The sequence below is a fragment of the Hyperoodon ampullatus genome (genome assembly GCF_949752795.1).
Source record: "Hyperoodon ampullatus genome assembly, chromosome: 9".
In the NCBI taxonomy this organism is placed as follows: domain Eukaryota; kingdom Metazoa; phylum Chordata; class Mammalia; order Artiodactyla; family Ziphiidae; genus Hyperoodon; species Hyperoodon ampullatus.
Window position 1 is genome coordinate 34500559 of NC_136922.1, and position 13344 is coordinate 34513902.

At 40.9% G+C, this 13344-nt stretch overlaps 1 protein-coding gene across 1 annotated transcript in view; it reads right to left on the reverse strand.

Annotated features, from left to right (window-relative positions):
* DNAH11 (dynein axonemal heavy chain 11) overlaps positions 1-13344 on the reverse strand; it is a gene marked incomplete at its 5' end in the record, with an annotated part of 313916 nt that overhangs the window by 105044 nt on the left and 195528 nt on the right. Inside the window, 2 exons of the mRNA XM_079711490.1 lie at positions 2033-2266; positions 11426-11587. Coding sequence (XP_079567616.1) covers positions 2033-2266; positions 11426-11587 — 396 coding nt within the window. The remainder of the gene's footprint in view (positions 1-2032; positions 2267-11425; positions 11588-13344) is intronic.

A 13344-nucleotide genomic window follows, 5' to 3' on the forward strand; every position in this document is an offset into this window, starting at 1 on the left:
TGCTCTTCATAATAAATTGATTTTAAAAACTCTTAAGGTGCTATTAGATATTCCAACCACATGCACAAACACCTAATGGCCAGAAATCATCAGTAGTCCTTCCATCAAGACCTTGTGTATCTTCTCAGACTTTCTGCCTATTGTTTATAGCCGAGGGAGAATAAGGAAACCCCAAACAGCTGTGAACATGGCACACACCCCCTTTCTTTCTTCCTCTCCCCAACCCCCAGCTCAACAACACACAACTGAGATGACTGTCAGGAAACCACAGACTTTCTCTTCTTCTTCTCTGTGACTGAGATGCTGCCACCACTGAGATGAACCAGGACGTTACTCCCCGTGCTTTAGTCTCTGTCATTTGGGGAGAAAACTCTCGCAGTGTGGCAGAGGCCCCACCGGTACTGAGTTCAATTTAGCCAACACTGTCATTTCCTGGGGCAAAGTCAACAGGCTCATTTTGGGTCATCATTCAGAGGGACATAAATGCTCTGGGAAACAGATCTCTTCCACTTTTAGCTTAACAGGACTCCTAGCAAAAAGTCTTTACTAGGGAAAAGGGTTTTGATTCAAGTGAGATGGAACTGGAGGGACAGGGAGAGGGAAGACAAATGAAAGAGAAAGAAGGCAAAAAGAGTAAGATAAAACATATATAAAAAGAGAGAGCAAAGAAAGACATTCTTGGAAAGTGAAGGAAAAGATGCACATATAAGAATATGTTCTTTGGGGGTTTTCCAGCAACTATTCTTTGCAACACTCAGTCTTGGAAACTGTCGTGGAAACCTCCTCACTCCAGTTTCTCTTTCCCAATCGTGGTCCATCTACTCACTGCTCAGCACAAATCACAGTGTTTCACCAAAGAGCCATTCATGGTGAATGAAATGAAGGGGGAAAGAGGCAAGTGACGCTCTGGCCTTCAGACATACTTGAAGGACATGGCCAGAGAGTCCTTCAGGGTGAAAGTCACCAACATACACTCCCCCAACCAGGTTCTGTCTCATTTCCAGCCTAGGCATGGATGGACCGCCAGTACTCTTGGGGGGAAAACTGCCCCAATTTCTTGAAAAGCATATGGGTGTACAACCTGATGACAAATACTCTGAAAAGGCCCTGGGAGTTTCTGGCCTTGAGGTGACCACCAGTGAGGATTGTTTTTTTCCTCTAGCTCTAGAGCCTGGCTGGCCCATCTCCAAAGTCTTTGTCTTCTCTTATTCTAATTTCTTTTACCAGTCACAGAGAGGCAGCTTGGAACTATGGGCTTTACAAAGATCTGGGCTCCAACTCAAAACTCATGGGCTCTGTGGCCTTCAACTCTTGAAGCCTCATGTGTAAAATTTCAGTAGGAACATCTACTTCATAAACTTGTTTGATTTTTAACCATAAAATCTGATAATATGTGTGCAGACCCACACATGATTAACATCCTATGAAAATTCCCTCCTGATTGACTCCAGGAGGTTAGAGGTGAAGTCCTTCAAGGTAGTGGAGGCATTATGGTTGAGGATGAAAGCAACACTGGTTACTTTCACCTAAGAGAGATAGTGGCTAAAGGGAGCAGATCAGAGACCAAGGCCAGAGAAGACTGCTACACTTAGGGACCCCAATCACAACACCCTTTATCACAGCATCAGCCAGGAAATGCTGCCTTTACTGGGGGTTGAGAATCTGAGACCAAGAGGGATCTGATTTCCATTGTCCTGTGACAAAGTTCCTGATGATAAGCCCAGAGCATCAAAGCGGTGGAAGAGGACAGGGGAACCAGCTGTGCCTGTTCTGTTCAACATCTCGACACTGCCCGGCACGGAGTCAGGCCAACAACCGAAGGGCTCTCTCCAAACCAGCTGTGATAGTGTAACTGGCTGATCCCTTTTCAGCCTTAGGAAAGCAGGAACTGTGTGTTCTCTGTATCATTAAACTGTAAATTTTAGCACTATGCATTTTATACAAGTAGGTTAAAATGCTGCTTCAAAAGCAAAGGTATTTTTTAATTTTAGGAGTACTGATTTCACTCAGTAGTAACATACCCTGGTCATACCTGAGAGGCTGTGGTTTTTAGCTTCTGGATGCCATTCACCAAGTGCTCTTTCTTCTGGGATATCTCATTTTGTTTCTTCTTCAACAGGTTCTTAAACAGTGATATTTGTTCCAGAAAACTCTTTGGGGTGGTATAGTTGTGTCTTCTCTCATTCTGGTAATACCTGGTACTCATTTCGTTTACGCTAGTGTGAACGTGTGCCATGAAGAGGCTAATAGAATCTTTATCTAGGGGCTGAAACATACAAATGGCAATTCACATGAAATTCTCTCAAATGAAAACAAAAATGCAAATTTATAAAAGAAGAAAAATCAGCGAAATTATGCAGTATTTATTTTCTAAAAGCCAGAACAGCTTAGTTTCTAGGAAAACTTAGTCTTTCAGAGATGTCCATGGGATTGGAGAGATGACAAGAAACCTTCCAGCTTAGTAACCTCCTCTTGCCAAGTAGGCCAAAGGATTTATATGTGCTCCACATACCAAACCCAAAAGCCAAGATGCAACACAAGCACTGCTTTGCACGACTTGATGTTTATCAAGCGTGTGCAAGAGAAAATGGAGAAATTGAGACACAGTACTCAGAGAAGTATTTTTGGTGTTGCCTTCAAGCTAAACGTCAGCCAAAGAAAACCAACAGTCACTGAAAAAAAAAAAGTTAAACTGAGAAATACACAGTTTTATAAGAACTCATGTGGAAACAAACTGGAGGATAAGGTATAAAAGTCACTGCTCCTGGGAGAAAAATAGTATGATTATATGTATTCTCATTTGGAAACAAACAAAAAATTGAGCAACTCTACTTTGAAGACTTCCTGGAGAACCCCCCACTAGACCTTCTTTCCATTTTGTCCTGACTTCTGAAGTAGTTCCCTTTTTAATTTGTGGAGTCACATCTCCTGCATTTTAATGATTATTTATTGCATTCTGTACGAGATGAACCAGGTTCAATTAATCAACGGGAGCCTAAAAATCAATTAATATGAATTAAATGAGCTACACCAACTCTTAGGAAAGTCACACATAATTTACCAAAGTGTTGTCAATAAAGCTCAGACAGCTTTGGGGAAATTGCACACAAGTGGCTGGTGATGCAGTTAAACGTTTCAAACCTGCGCCATTAATATCACAACCTGGGGTGCGAGGAGAGACAGGCCGATGCTTGTCGGAGAAGAATGGCTCCAAAGCAATTTCTAAACACTTGGCTCTCCAACCTCACGGAAAACGCTTGACTGGGTTTAAAATATGTACATACCGGACTGTTCTGCATATTAAAAATCTATTGCGCTAGTAACGAAAATGTTTTTAAAGCAAAAGTTAAATACAGAACGATACAAATCCTGAATATTCTTTGTTTCTACTAGATCTGAGACGTATGTACATTACCAAATAGTGAATTCAGAATATAAATTTATAAGGAAGTTAAGGAACACCATATAATATCCCCTTAGGGATTTTATTTTTTAGAGAACTTGACTACAATATAAACATGGGCAGAAATTCACGCCTGTCCTGTGTTGTTTTAATGAGACTAAAAGCCAGCATGTATATTTCTAAAATATAAATATGTCCCCAGCCAAGTGCAACCTCCTTGCAGAAAAGAAAAAAAAAACAAACCTGGCCTCTGCCCAACCATGATCCTTATGAGGAGGCTCCTGGGCTGCCCTGAAAAGCTTTCTTTAACAACAGTTTCATTTGTAAATCCCCGATGGAAGAAGTGGTTTCCGGTAGAGCTAGAAGTGGCCCGAGACAACTTGTCTCAATGGGGCAAAATAACTATTGTTATCGGACTTAACAAAATGGCACAGCATGGGAGACTTGCAGAGCCAGGGAGCAGCTGGTTGTAATTCACACTGTTTTTCAGAAAACTCTAATCGTTCCAGAACAGACCTCTTTGATGACTGGTCTTCCCTGCATTCTCAATTTGTCACTTTCTCTTATGATAAGGTCAGTAGTGACAGCACTTCCTGACATTAACAGCTGTGGCTTTTAAAAGGGTCATTGTAGAACTACTAATTGCAGTAATTTCATTAGCATAAATTATTTATTCTGCCATTCATTTATCTCCAGTTTTCTTTTGGGGGGGTGGCAGTGTGGGGTGGGGGGTGACCTGGGAGGGGATGGCTGCCGGTGCTGGTGCGGCTACAGTGATGGGGATGCGATGCTGTATTTTTCACTTTTAGAGCTGGGAGTGGAGAACCTCATTCCTGCTACATTTGGCCCCTTAATGAAAACCGGTTGATCCCATTTGTAGTCAATTTACAGCCAATCATGGTGAAAGCAAAAATAAAAATAAGCAAAGTGCCAGTATCCAATGGCTATAAATCCAAGGTTTCCCCACTAAGATGCTTTGGAAAACACTGTTGAAGCCAATGCATAATCGAATGCAAAGAAGAAACTGTTTTTTCCTCACATTAAGAAAAAGTGTTTAATTTCTACTCTCTGTGATGGCTCACTGTAAGCACAGAAACACAAACAAATCTCTTCTACTTGGTGTCCTAGTTCTCCAGCAGGGGCAATCGCTGCCACGCCAAGTACCCTGGCCACCTGACTCTTCAAGCATATGCCCAGCATGTCGCTGTTGTTAAAAATGACAGCAAAATTTGAATGAAAACCAATGCGTGGAGGCCAGAATGAAATCAAACACTTCAAGTGTTACATTGGATTTTACACCTTCCCAAGACCAGCAAAGGTGACTATATATCTGTACTTTTGAATTCAGTCTTTCAAGAGTATTGTATTCAAGGAAGGGAAAGGAGGCGGATTAAAAAAAGAAAATAGTTTCCCTTTCAAGCTTTTTTTTAAAAAATTATTTATTTATTTATTTATTTTTTGGCTGCACTGGGTCTTCATTGCTGCTCCCTTTCAAGTTTTTTTTAAAATAAATTTATTTAATTTATTTATTTTTGGCTGCACTGGGTCTTCATTGCTGCTCGCGGGCTTTCTCTACTTGCGGTGAGCGGGAGCTACTCTTCGTTGTGGTGCACGGGCCTCTCACTGCAGCGGCTTCTCTTATTGCGGAACATGGGCTCCAGGCACGTAGGCTTCAGTAGTTGTGACACGTGGGCTCAGTAGTTGGGGCTTGCAGGCTCCAGAGCGCAGGCTCAGCAGCTGTGGCACACTGGCCCAGCTGCTCTGCGGCATGTGGGATCTTCCCGGACCAGGGCTCGAACCCACGTCCCCTGTACTGGAAGGCGGGCTCTCAACCACTGCGCCACCAGGGAAGCCCTCCCTTTCAAGTTTAACTTGGGATAATTTTGTAACATATAATGTCATACGCCTACTGTCCATCTTGGTAGTTTATCTCAGAAATTATTTCTATGCTAATTTTTCACAGCTTTACTGAAGTATAATATACAAAACTGTACATATTTAATACCTATGTTAATTTTCAATAATTCCAAATCTATTTTTATTTTTTTAATTTCATTTCTTTTTTCTTTTTTCTTTTTTTTCTTTACAGTAGGTCCTTGTTATCTATTTTAAATATAGCAGTGTGTACATGACAATCCCAGACTCCCAATATATTCTTTTTTTTTTTTTTTTTTTTTTTTTTTTTTTTTTTTTTTGCGTTACGCGGGCCTCTCTCTGTTGTGGCCTCTCCCGTTGCGGAGCACAGGCTCCGGACGCGCAGGCCCAGCAGCCATGGCTCACGGGCCCAGCCGCCCCACGGCACGTGGGACCCTCCCGGATCAGGGCACGAACCCGTGTCCCCTGAATCGGCAGGCGGACTCTCCACCACTGCGCCATGAGGGAAGCCCCCAATATATTCTATTTGTACTTTTTAGCTCCTTTTGGGTCTGGTCAAAGTAGAGAATCTATTAGATACTGTGGTTGTAAGTTTGGTTTATTAAATAACAAACATTTAAAAACGCACAAAATGGCAGTATTATATTTGAGCTCCTCTCCTAAACTACTCATAGTGCTAATAGGCTGCCAGGAAAAAATTGTGGAGGCAGCCAGGGATGCGGGGTTTGAATCCTAGGACCTAGGTTAGATTTCCAGTTCTGTCAAGTTGGGCAAGTGATTGCATTCCCTATACTTGCTACTGCCCACAAAATCAACAGTTAGACTTTCCTCACTCCTTTTTACTCTATTTCTTGTCTTCCCTTCCTTTTATTCCTCCTTCGGAAGAGGCAAACATTTGTGCAATAGTCCAGAGCAGGATTTAAGAATATGAGCTCTGGCATGAAAGTGCCGAATGGGCCCCTCACCTGCTCAAGGATCTTGCGCTTATGGCTGCCAGCCTCTCAGCTGTACAACAGGGAAACCAGTGGTCCCTGCTTAGAAGGTTGGTGATGAGAGGTGGGGAACAATGCAAATGCAGGGCAGGTGAACACAGTGCAGGTGTTACCCTGCTCTTGGTGATGGTAATAGTACCAAGAGTAGTCCCAGGAAGATTATACCACCAGACAGAGCAGCGGCAACTGTTAAATGCAGAGTTTTCTAAATTACATGCTGGTTTTTTGTTTTTGTTCGCTACCCTGGTGAAGGCATTTTATTGTTAGTTTGTCCGTGTGTTTTATTTTTCTCTTTAAACTTTAGAGACCAAGCCTGGGTTAAAGGCAAGTTTGAGTCCAGCATAAGCTAGCAATCTTCCAGATGAGTTTCCAATCCTCGAAAGAGGTAGCCTGCAATGGCTTACTGACAGAACATTAAAACAAAGACGCAGTTGAGGACGAAGGGCGTGGGGAGGTAAGATGGAGCCCAGCTTCCCCTCTCAGAGCAAGCAGACAAGGCAGGAGATGGATCTGGGGAGGCCAGCACTGGAGGAAAGCCACAAAGCTATAACTAGGATGTAGTGATGCCTCCATTTGATTTAGCTAAACTTTCAACTTAACAGCATGTACAAGTTCCTGGGCAGCTATAAAAACTGGACCCTACTTTCCAGGTAGAGGGGATTCCTAAAGTTTTCATAACTGCAAAAACCCTGGAAAGCAGCATTCTACTGCTTTTTGCAATTCTATCCTAAATTTAAGTAACATGCACAGAGCAAGAAATGTACGGCGAACAGTATGTTAGTGTGCATGTGCAAAGGAGAAAGACGGCTGAAGAATGGGGAATATACTAACCACCACCTGGGCCTTTCCTCATCTGTTTGAATATAGGTTTAAGCCAGTATGAGATTTAGGCAGATTCAATAGAAATTTGGTTGCACTTGTTTTTGTCTTAATCTTTTAAAATGATTTCAGTATTCCTCAGAAAGAGGATATTTTTCTCAAATTCATAGAATTTCTATTGCACAAGGTTATCTTTCCACTTTTGAAATTCATACTGAATAACCCTCACTTATATTTCAAAGCAAGAACTGTGCTTAAAATCATTAACAGAAATGCTGCTGCTAACGTACCTATCACTAACAAAGTGTTGTTTACTATGCTTCATGCTTGGCCTAAGGTTTTAAAAGGAAGCTAGAGACCAGTCATGAAATCAGTCTTTGAAATACAGCAGTACAATAACTTTCCTCCTTAAGTGGACATTTTCCCATGATCGGTTTGGAAAATGGTAGGAGAATATGCCATTCTTATGTTGCCAAACCTTCAACAAGTTCTGGATGGAAGAGGTGGTGGCATGTGAAATAAAGTCATTTTATTGATAAAGCTGATGATACTGAGCTTGTGTAACTATCTTGAAGTATCACGGCAAAAGGACAGAGAATGTTTACTTGCCAGTTGGCCAACGTGACTGAAAAGGATGGGCATGGGCTTCTCCATCTTGCTCAGACCTTTTTTTTCTACTCCTTCTGAAGCAAATCTCACTCCTCAGAGAACTCGTCTTTTCACTTCCATTCAATAATTCCTCTTTCCATCAAGCCCTTCTTTCAAGTAGGTCGATTATTCATTTTGATTTGAAAAATGAAAAATATTACTTATCTTTTTTTTAAAAAATAGGACTTATTCATTTTTTTAAAAAAATTAATTTGTTTTTGGCTGCATTGGGTCTTCGTTGCTGCGCGTGGGCTTTCTCTAGTTGTGGCGAGCAGGCGCTACTCTTCATTGTGGTGCGTGGGCCTCTCATTGCGGTGGCTTCTCTTGTTGCGGAGCACGGGCTCTAGGCGCGCAGGCTTCAGTAGTTGTGGCACGCGGGTTCACAGTTTGTGGCTCACGGGCTCTAGAGTACAGGCTCAGTAGTTGTGGAGCACGGGCTTAGCTGCTCTGCGGCATGTGGGATCTTCCCGGACCAGGGATCGAACGCGTGTCCCCTGGGTTGGCAGGTGGATTCTTAACCACTGCACCACCAGGGTAGTCCCATTTCTTATCTTTTAACACCTGTTTCTCCTTCCTTTTTTCCTGGATTTTCCTAACTGGGACCCATATACTTCTCAACAAGATCGCCTCCCAATTATCATTTGTAACCCGATTCCCACGGATGGCTGGAGGGTATCCTCTCCCTCCTTACACTGTGTCTTTCCACCTCCATTTCCAAATCTCCTATGAGGAGTGTATGTTGACACAAAGTCTTCAGATAAATACCTGGTGATACTTCAGTGTCAAACTATTTTGCTCATTCTGTCAGCTGTCATTTTAGTTCAATACCAGGTAACAGAAAAGTAGCACAAACATTTACTTAGACTTGGTCAGCCCACACCCCTGGGTGCTGAGTGTGTACTACCTGAAAATTATATGTCAACACACACAAAACCGCTTGCCTTTAATGAATCCTTTCTCTGTGGCTAAAGGGGGGGGGTCACCTTGTATAAGTGCCTTACACTCAGCAAATGAGGCCAATAATTAAGAAGTGCTAAATTATGCTGACAACTCTCAGTCTTAATGGTCGAAATTAAAACTAAGAAAGTGATCACATTAGTGCTCATTCAAAAAATGTAAAAGCTGTTTTTGGCCTCTACTGAAAAGGCCCCACGCATTTGGAGAAGAACATGGACACGATGCGCTCTGAATTATAATTATTGCTCCTGAGTAACAAATTAGGAAGGTGGGAAAGTTAAATAAGCACACAGCGCTGGAACGAAATTGACTAATTTGTTTCCAGGCATAATTCAGCTCCATAGAAATGGGAAAGTGCTTTTTAAATTCCTATTTGGCACCCAGCATCCTATAGGAGGCATCATGATACCACCAAATAGAGCTGAGGACCTGCGAGGAGCCCTCTGGACTTAAAAGAGGGACTTAAAATGATGTAAGTCCTGTCTCATCCAGTAGATGTCAATGGTCACCGGTGGATCAAAGCTCCTTCAGGAGGAGCTGTTTTCTATGTGGCACCTACTCTGACAGGAGAAAGTCTGCACCAGAGCAGCAAAGGCAAGGGGCTTAAAGCACTGTGCCAGACACTAAATTAAACCACACCACTGACTCTGATGTCCTCCCATTTGAGAAATGAAAATTAAGAAACAAAGCACGCTGGTCCTTTTCTCTTCCTTACCAAGCCAGCCTGATCAAATGAACTGGATGAAACAGAATTTTGCTACCAAAAGATACATACAGGCTCTCTTCCTCTTAGTAAATCGGTATTCTGAAGGCTTCTTGTAGTTATTAGAAGACAAAATAATTCCCTACATAATTCCAGAAATGCAGTGGACCTAGCAATAGCTGAAGAAATTTGTGGTAGTAACTGACCATCATTTGTCATATTTAATGGTTTTCCAGATTTTAAAGTAAAAAATATTTCTGGTAGACCTTATGTAATGCTAGGGTTAGTCTCCACTAAATGGGGTTCCTCTGACTCTTGAGGAAGACACATAATGTGGAGAACAGCATTTCAGACAGAAATCAATCACTCCGGTGACGGTCTACCACTCTGTTCATGGGAACACATTTACATATACTTCCCTAAACGTAAGAAAAGCTTTGCAGTGCTCCCCAACCAGTGGGAAAAAGTGAATATCACTTAAAAAAATAGAACCACACATTAATAATACTCACTCTTTACCCCCCCAAATCCTGATGATGTTGTTGTTTTAAAGGTCTAGGTAAGTTCATTCAATGTTAGGGGTGAGCGTAGAGACAGGCAAGAGAAAGAACTTTCTGGATATGAAGAAAACAGTGAAATAGAGTTGCTCATTTTTTTCATTAATTTATAGACATGTTTTAAGTGTGTGTGTGGAGAAAAGAAAGCAAGAGGAGGTATTTGAATATGATAAAACCTCTATCATATACGTCTTTTAGATGTTGCATGACAGTTCTTCCCTGGCAATCCAGCAGTAAGTAATTAGATTAATAGGCATTTTGGAAAATACAATAAACCATATATGATAAAGCTGTATATATTATGTATATAAAATATACATATAAATATAAATATGCAATAAAGCTAGCTGCATTACAAATAATTAATTGAAAAAGTAAATATGCCCAGATTTCTAACCATCTGGCCACCAAAAGATATAATATTCAACAAAATGTGAAAGGACTGCTTTGGAAAAGCAGCAGTTACAGCTTTGGGAGAAAAGGAGGCGACAGCAGGTTGCCCCTATTCACAGCAAAGTTTCAGCTGGAAACAGGCATCACTCCTTAAATATCCCTGATTTTATTTTTGGCTCTGAGAATCATTCTTCCTGCCTGACTTATTCTAGGCACCTTCCGACTTATCACTCCAAGGAATCAGAAGACAAACCTCCCCAAGAAATGTTCACAATCACCATCCATCCAAACTATCCAATCAGAAAGGTGCTTGACTGACACACAACTTCATTTCTAGGAGGTCTAAATGACACCTTCATACCTATTGATACATTCCTTTTTCTCTTTGAATCTGAATGCTTGAAGTTGTTTCTTTTTTTTCATTCCATGCAACTTTTAAAAAATGCAATAGGAGGTGGAAATTTCAACATGAGCAAATGACAAACATAATCTATAAAACATAAACCCATAAAACAGAGAAGCATATACATTAGCTGACTTAGTGATTGTTAAATATATGGGGGCTGATTTTCACCTATCAATACCGTAATGAGAAAAATCACAATGAATTGCCTTACTTTGTTAAGAACAAGCATTGAGTGGCTATGGGTGCCTACTTTTTTGTTTAGTTGTGAATGTAAAGGATTTACATTCAGTAAGTTCTGACGCAAGTAAGAATGATCCTGGCCTTCTGGTGAGTCAGTGGATGAGTAAGAACTCACTCACATGCTGTTTGTGTGTGTGAGTGTGTTTGTGTGTGTGTGTGTTAGTGTATATGTGTGTCTGTGTTAGTGTGTGTGTGTCTGTGTGTATCTGTGTATGTGTCTGTGTGTGTGTATGCACCTCAACCAGATACAAAAAGATCAGCCATCATATTCGGTAAAATGTAAACTCACAAAGATGATCTTATCATCTTAGACAAACAAGGACAGCTTTCTGCTAGGAGGTGTATTTTGGAAATTATTTACTGAGGACTTGGGTCAGTGAGAGTGTGTGTGTTTGAGAGAGAGACAGAGACTCAGAGGCTGAGGCGGCGTACCTCAATTCCCTTGGTTTCCTCAATGAACCTCCTGCTGACTGTGATCAGAGCCTCCTGGGGCCAAGCATGGAACCAGTCAACAGCCATGCAGTTAACCAGGGCTGGGAACTTCCGAGCTCTACTTCTCAGCGTGTGACCAACCGGAGAGAAACACAAAATGATCTGTGGAGACACGGGGGCAGGGCAAAACCAGGAGGGTGATGAGTGAGCAAAGAATTACACCGAGACCCTGGACAATGAAAGAAAGGAGTGCAGCCAACCGTGACATTAAACTAGCCTAAAGCACCACAGAGTGGAAAGCAACATTAACCTCCTTGCGAATCAAAGTACAAACCTGCCCATGGAACATACAGAAACACTGCTGTGTGCTTTCCTTAAAACTGGTCCCTCTCCTTCTAAACATTTTTGATGATCATCATGCATAGTGGGAAATTCATTCTTTTCTATCACACGAGTTACATTATGACAATTAAAAATAAAAACCAAATCTCTATGATAAAATAATACCAAGACTTTCATCTTCTGTCTCCTATTCTGTAATTCACCAGTCTCCATAAAACTGTGTAAGATACTTTTAAGAAAAGTGTTTTATCACATTCAATGTTTACTTTGTTTCCATTTAAAATAAAATACATTCACTCGAGTTCATACTTAACATTTTTAAAGGAGTAAAAATTTCAGTTTATACATGATGCTGATGAGAAATTTGTAAGTTTTCAAAGTTTTATTTAAGTATTTAATGACTTAAGAGTTAAATTGGAAAGTTTCCATACTCTCTTTAGTGACACAGGGCTGCTTTCTGTCAGGAGCGCCTGAGTTCAGCTGTGACATGTGTCACAGAAGCTCAGTGAGGGAAGCAGGTTATCAGGAGTCCAGTGGGTCTGAATATCCTTTCTGGGCTCGTCAGATGTGGTGCCCTGTGTAAAGTACTAGCACAAAAGAGGTGTTTAGGGAGCTCCCTTTTTGTCCTCTGCCTTCTTTCCCAAGTCACTGTGGACTTGAGGGCACTGGGGAGACTGATGCCAACTGGGGTAAGGTCTGAGGATGAGTTTTGGTTTCCTTTTTTCTAGATGCAGCTTGCACTTGATGATATGAAACAAAGCTCTGCAGTTCTTTCAATGAAGTCTCTCACACTTTGAGATAAGGCAACTAACAAAATCACTTTTCAAGGGATATATTTTTTCCACATAGCATTTTAAAATTCATGTCATAAAAATCATAAAAATATGTGAAACCATATATTCTCGTTTAACAGGTGTTTTTACCATATTAATTTTATACACTATGGCTCTTCAACAACTCAAGAGATGAATCCTAAGATCTAAAATGATTTTCAACAATGCATAAGCTGACCGATCATTTCTTTTTTATATTCAAGAGTCTAGTTACAAACTGAATAATTGTTGTAATATTGCATGTGCTAAGTTAACGAGCCTCAGTTACAAGGCAGAATTTTCACTTACATCTCAGTGTTTAGGTTTCTCCTAACAGCCTTGTCTCCCCATACATGAGTATTTCTCCTTAATGTCCTAGAAGTTGGTTTTCTGCACCCAACTTACCTCTCATTCATGACAATTCTAGAGACTTCATTTATACATAACTGTAGCAAAGAGAGGGGGGTGGGGGAAAGCATCATTTATTTGAGGTCCTAAATATTTCTATCACTTCTACACTTACTCTGTTTCTACACATACTACCGGCATACTATCAGGTCTGAAGAATGTGTTAGAAAACAAAGTATCTGAACCATGTGTGGTGAGCCTCAGGAAAAAAATACTTTGAGTTAATTTAATGATATGCCTTAATTGTTTATTGAAAGATAATATAGAACACTGATTTAAAGAATTATTTTCCTCTCCTACAATTTTACAGTTGAAGACTTTTTTTTTTTGTATGTTATAAGGATCCTCACAATGCCA